A 6,501-nucleotide genomic window follows, 5' to 3' on the forward strand; every position below is an offset into this window, starting at 1 on the left:
TATATATATATATATATATATATATACATATATTTTTTTTCTACTTGTGGAGGTGTGGCATACGCATCCAAGTGTCTGTATAGTTCTGCTTCTATTTGCATGATACTGATAGAATTTTGTGCATTACATTCTCCATTGTTTTCAATCAAGCTGACCTTCATTTGGCTGCACATTTTTGTCCATTGGTAAAAGTGTTGTTTGTTATTTTGAACTCCTTGAATGTTGAGTTACATCTTAATACTTGCTCTCAATTCTGTTAAAGTTGATCAGAAACTATTTATATTACTTGGTAATTTCTCTACAATTAGATATGTTCAGACTAGAATGTGATCAATGTCTTAACCTTACTTGAATGGTTAGTTGATTTAAACAGATAAATTCGACGAATGAACTTTGTGGGTTATTTTCTCAGGTTTTGAAGTTCAACCTCACGGAGTCTGGGCTTTTATGTGTCCTTCCATGGTTAACCATGGCCATTTTTGCAAATATAGGAGGTTGGATTGCTGACACACTTGTGAGCAAAGGTCTTTCCATAACAACTGTTCGGAAGGCAAGAAAATCATACTTTTGTTTCTTAATTTTTTCATACATTGCCAACTCATATACAGCTATAACATATGTGTTCAGTAAATTGTTTTAGTCGTAGACTACAACTAACTGCCTAACGTGGAAGCCAGTATTTATTAATATGACAATGTACAGGAGTATTGAGTTTCCTTTTCCACCTTTTAAAATAATTTTTCTTTAACTGTTCCTTTATTTGGCAGATCATGCAATCGATCGGGTTTCTGGGTCCTGCATTTTTTCTAACACTACTAAGCCATGTCAGAACACCCGCCATGGCAGTACTGTGCATGTCTTGCAGTCAGGTTTGAATTTTTTTCTTTCTAATTCATTCTGATATAAAACATATATGCCTATAAAGCATGTTTGCAGAAGTTTTGAGTGTTGCAGAGTTACCTAATATAAACCACAATCTTTTAATTCCTTTACAGGGATGTGATGCATTCTCACAATCTGGTCTATATTCCAATCACCAAGACATTGGACCACGATATGCTGTGAGTTTCTATTTTAATATTTGTCAAAGTTCTGTACTTCTTTTAAAAGAAAGCAAAAGATGTCAGAAAACCAGAAATAAAGTGATTGATCATCCTAAATATTAAGGTGTTGTTATGGTCTTCTTGCTCAAGTTGTATATAGTGACCTTTTATTGCGAATTGCCAAAAGACTGATGCCAATTGCCAAAATCACTTAACTATGTGTCTGTCACAGTCAATCACTTAAACATCTATTTCCCTTATTTGTTTCGTGATTAATGAAGTCGTCAGTCTGTATTACCCCACAAGTCACTAGTACCATTAGCATCTTGATCATCTAGATCAAGTAGATTTATCTATTCATTCAACATGTCTATCCGAGTACATGAAATCTTGAGACAAAAGTTTTCAATTATACAAGTTTGTTCTGGTTTTATTTTTTTTATCCATTATATTTGTATGTGAATTCTAACTATTTTAAAATACCAGGGAGTGTTGCTGGGACTATCGAATACCGCAGGAGTGCTTGCTGGCGTCTTTGGTACCGCTGCGACTGGATACATACTCCAACGAGGTGAGGATTCTTCCACTTTCAATCAAAACCTTTTTTCTTGTTGAGAGGCAGTTTGTTTAAAATTGTTTTGTTGTTGCAGGTTCATGGAATGATGTATTCAAAGTCTCTGTTGTATTGTACATAATTGGCACTTTGGTCTGGAATATCTTTTCGACTGGTGAGAAAATTCTAGACTAAAGAATCTTATAATGTCAAGGAAGGTATAAGGCTATACACGCCATAGAGAGATTACAAAGAGGGAAACGAAAAGATGGAACAAAAATCAGAGGCCAAATATGTTAAGCACTTGGAAACATAAAAGCACCTTGCAGAAATAGAAGAGAACCACTATCAATTTTTTTGATGATCCACTAGCTAGGCCTTTATATTTTTACTAGAAATCTTGGACTAACATGCCTTGTCCCATGATCTAAATTAAATGCTTTTTGTATAGATAGTTTGTGGGTAGTTTCTGCCCTTATAACCTCATTCAAGCATATTTATTTATATTTATACTTAGAATACTACATGTTATTTGACTTACTAACTCTGTCTCATCACCGTATCCGACTGAGAAAATATATTTTCTCCTACTTAAATATAAGCAAAAAAGTACATATTTTTGTTCAAATTTGAATCAAAATACATGTATATTTTTGTTTATATTTAAGTCCGATGTAATAGGTTGCAGTTTCTTTCTGATTCAATGTCCCCTTATTATTGGTTCTTGTTGTTCTGCATTCCAACTTCCATTGTCAGTCATAGGTTAGGATCCTAGAACCAGAGTTTCATGAAGTCATATTTGCTGCAGTTGACTGCAGTGCACTTAATACATCTGGACCGTTCTATCTAAGTTGGACGATCCAGATGTGCTTGACCTTACTGCATGGACCGTTCTATCTAGATTGGACGATCCAGATGTGCTTGACCCCACTGCAGTCGGGGGCTGCTGACTTGCAGCCAATCTGGATCCGAATTTAACTAAGAACTGTGATTTCTAAACTAGCCCTTATATGTGAAATATAGATGAATTATATTGTTGAACTATAGTGATTTCATAAAAAAAAAATACCACCATGATATAGCAGTCATGATATGAACATGACAAACTTGTTAACATACCATTAGGAATGAACGAGCCAGGACATTCTAACCCAATCATTAAAACTTTCATTAAGAAAGAAGAGCAAGACATTCTGTTATGAACATCAACATTGTTAAATGCAGCTCTTACATAATAATAATGTCGTCTGAAAGCAGTAAAATTAAAACAGAAAACATGAAAATGGAGAAGAAATAAAGAATTACAATTGAATATTTGCAAGGATTCTACAAGATGGATTGAGAGAAAGCATACATCCACCCTACAACCCCATAAAAAGAAATCAATCCACCGACAATTCTTATATGAATTATAAATTTATATAACATACCATGAATAAAATATACCCTGTTATTTTTTATTGTTTTTCTCTGTTTTTTCCCACCCTGTTCTCTCTTGTTCTATAAATTAATTAAAGCTCCAATGGCTGAATTCTAAATTCTCCTCTTTTGAAAAACCAGACTAACTTCCATTGCATTTCAAATCATTGGACACTTTCCCCTGAATTTCCCCCTCCTTTTCTTTTTGGATATTTGCCAAAACACCCTTCAAATCCCTGTTGTAAACATTAACCCTGAGACCATTTTTCATGAACAAGGTGAGTGACATCTTTTGCTCCACTTGGTGGCCAGGAACCACCGCAAGACGATGGCGGAGCAGCACAGCAGCGGCAATAGACTTCATCTGAAGGTATGCCAAATCCTTCCCTAAACATATTCTAGGACCAGCATTGAAAGCAACAAACTTGAAAGAGTCATGCATGATGAACTTTGTCCCATCCAATGATAACCACCTCTCTGGTCTAAACTCCATGCAATCCTCACCCCACGTAGACTTCAACCTCCCAGCCGAATATATCGAATATGTCACCGATGATCCTGCTGGAACAAAAGTTCCATCTGGCAACACATCGTCGTTCACCACATGCTTTGAATCCTCCGGCACTGAAGGGTACAACCTCAGTGTCTCTGACAACGCAGCTTTAAGATAAACCAAACGGTCAACTTCTTCAAACCCCAACGGCTCATCCGTCCACTTTTCCATGTCAGCGCCACGTGTCTCCATCAAGACCATGCAGATCTCGGTTAGGATCTTCTCTTCCACCCTCGGATTCTGAATCACCAGCCAGAAAAACCAGCTCAATGCAACCGATGACGTGTCACGTCCAGCTAGGATGAAGTTCAACGCCACTTGTTGGAGAAACTTGTCCGAATAAGACTCTTTCTTCCTCATAAACCTAGTCAGCAAATCATCGTGAAGTGTCCCATCTTTCTGCTGACTCATCAATTCCACTTTGCGCTTCTCAATCACACTTGACAAATGCTCGTCCACAAAGGCTAGACTTCGGCTCAAGCCGACTTCCATTCCAAGCCCAAGCCATTTCTTCACCTTCCACATCACCTCAGGAAATATAAACCGCTGAAGCGTGGCTTCAGTGGCTCGGTCGAAAGCCGAAGCAAAACAATTTTCAGGGAGACCTGTAGCACAAGTCTGCGGGTCTCTTCCAAAAGCCAAGCCACAAATATTATCAAAAGTGAGCCGAAGCATCACGTCTTGTAGATCCACCGGCTCACCATGAACCTCAGCTTTCTTCAAAATCGTGCACAGGCGATCCTTGATGGCTCGGCTCACCCATCGAGCCATGGCTTGGCGCAATGTCCGCGTGGTGAATTCCAGCGCGGCCGTCTTACGCTGGAACAGCCACGTGTTACCATCAGAATTAAAGATCCCATCACCCAACAAATCATGAAACACAGCTTGCCATGTTGGTCCTTTCGGGTAATTATCAAACCGGGTCTTTAATATATGCTCTAAGTTCCTCGGGTCGCACGTGACAGTCACGAGACCTTGCTTCTTAGCTAGAAAAGGGATAGCACAGATGCAGGTCTGGTACGTGCCACCACACGCGCGGAGGTTGTCGCTGATCCAGTCATGCATACGTTCACAATTCTCAATTAAGCCTGGAAGACTGCCCAATAGTGGCCAGACACGTGGACCTCTCAATGACCGTGAGATGAACGTGAACCATAGTAAGTATGCTGTAATCGCCGTTAAAAGCAATAGAGCCGTGCAAGTTTCCATTTTAGTGGTCACAACCAACCAAACACTGTCTTAAACTTTTTGAACTTGTAGTATAGTGTTGTCACTTGTCACCCCAAGAACCAAAAGCTCAACCCTACAACAGAATTCAATCAAAAGTTTAATATTTTTTTCATAAATAAAAAATGGGACAGTATTAATGTTGTCACAACACAAGAATTAAAAGTTCAACCCTATTAGAAAATTTAATCAAAGTTTAATATTTTCACATCAATAAAAAAAAGGGGTAGTATTAATGTTGTCACAACATAAGAATCAAAAGCTCAAGGCAACTAGAACATTCAGTCAAAAGTTTAATATTTTTACATAAATAAAAAATGGGGTACTATTAATGTTGTCAACCCAAAAATCAAAAGCACAAGCCTACAAGAAAATTCGATGAAAGGTTTAATCTTTTTTCATAATTAAAACATGGGGTAGTATTAGTGGTAATGATGTCAACCCAAAAATCAAAAGCTCAATCCTACTACAAAATTCAATGAAAACTTTAATCTTTTTTCAAAATTAAAACATGGGGTAGTAATGTAAAGTTGTCAGCCCAAGAATCGAACGGTCAAGCATATTAGAAAATTCAATGAAAAATATAATTTAGTTTTTTACATTCACACAAAATAGGGGTGCTTGGAAGAATGAGAAACTATAGAAGTATTTACCTTAAAGAATGATTCAATATTATTGGTTGTGAATGAAGAGCATTTTAAGAGGGTTGAGCTATAAGTTCTAAAGTTAAAAATTGGAAGAATCAAAGAAGAAGAAGAAAAATTGAGAGAAAGTGAGGAAGAAAGAGAGAATGAAGTGTGTATTATTATGCAATGTGAAGTGTGTAATGGAGAAGAGATTTATAGGTGAAAAAGTTAATAAGGCCAGACTGGTTTTCTTCACATTACACCGTCTATTTTTAATCTCATAAGATGTATCACTATAAATGCTCTGAGAGGTTGTTGAAAGACTTTAAAGGTGAATACACCCACCTATCTCTTCTCTCTCTCTCTCTCTCTCTCTCTCTCTCTCAAGAACTTTTAAGCTTATACACGTAATAGTAATACACTACTATCTAGTATACTTCTTTCTTTGTAATTTCCTTTTTCTAATTTCTTACAAGAAATTATAATGGAATTGAAACAGGGTGTTTAAGTCAGGCAAGCAATCAATGACGAGAAATAAATGAGAGTGGTTGAGAAACATGGTGAAGGGAAGAGCTAGGGAAAAATATAAGCATAAAGTTTTGGGGTCACATACTCAAATACTAACTTTTTTTAGAACAAGAGAGTGTTTCGTTTACCAATATTATTAAGTACTAGTAATATTCACATTATTATATATATATATATATAGTTGAAAACAGAAAGTAAAATAAAATAAAATAAAGGGTTTTGCTATGTGTGGTTTAGTTATGGTTTCGGTGAGCAACCTACCAACAATTTATAACATTTATGTGGGTGACCTGTTTTCTTATCTCTATGTCATGTAAATGTATATCAAAAGAATAAATATATCAAAATGCAAAAGAAACAATGTATCATAGAGTTTTGATCAATTGTATCTAAGTCTCTCACGTCATAATAATTTTCAGTATTTAATTCATAGTACCAAATTTGTATTTATATATTACGGCTAAATTATAACATTATCTCTAAACTTATGAGATAATGTAAATATATTCAAAATAATAAATAAATAAAAAATATAAATGAAAAAACACACGA

The 6,501-nt window shown here is 36.0% G+C and overlaps 2 protein-coding genes across 2 annotated transcripts in view; one reads left to right on the plus strand and one right to left on the minus strand.

Annotated features, from left to right (window-relative positions):
• Positions 1-2,136, plus strand: part of LOC101504433 (ascorbate transporter, chloroplastic-like) — a 6,198-nt gene extending 4,062 nt beyond the window's left edge. Inside the window, exons 7-11 of the mRNA XM_004510718.3 lie at positions 413-550; positions 768-869; positions 996-1,061; positions 1,530-1,614; positions 1,694-2,136. Of these exons, the coding sequence (XP_004510775.1) occupies positions 413-550; positions 768-869; positions 996-1,061; positions 1,530-1,614; positions 1,694-1,791 (489 nt within the window). The 3' untranslated portion in view covers positions 1,792-2,136. The remainder of the gene's footprint in view (positions 1-412; positions 551-767; positions 870-995; positions 1,062-1,529; positions 1,615-1,693) is intronic.
• A 743-nt stretch (positions 2,137-2,879) lies between these two features.
• Positions 2,880-5,591, minus strand: LOC101504119 (cytochrome P450 86A8). Its single transcript, XM_004510717.4, has 2 exons — positions 5,449-5,591; positions 2,880-4,871 (listed from the first exon to the last, which is right to left on the minus strand). Exon 2 carries the CDS (start codon positions 4,775-4,777, stop codon positions 3,158-3,160), a length of 1,620 nt encoding a protein of 539 aa, XP_004510774.1. The 5' UTR covers positions 4,778-4,871; positions 5,449-5,591; the 3' UTR covers positions 2,880-3,157.
• Between the last annotated feature and the right edge of the window lie 910 nt (positions 5,592-6,501).

Source organism: Cicer arietinum, chromosome 7 (assembly GCF_000331145.2).
Source record: "Cicer arietinum cultivar CDC Frontier isolate Library 1 chromosome 7, Cicar.CDCFrontier_v2.0, whole genome shotgun sequence".
Taxonomy (NCBI): Eukaryota; Viridiplantae; Streptophyta; class Magnoliopsida; order Fabales; family Fabaceae; genus Cicer; species Cicer arietinum.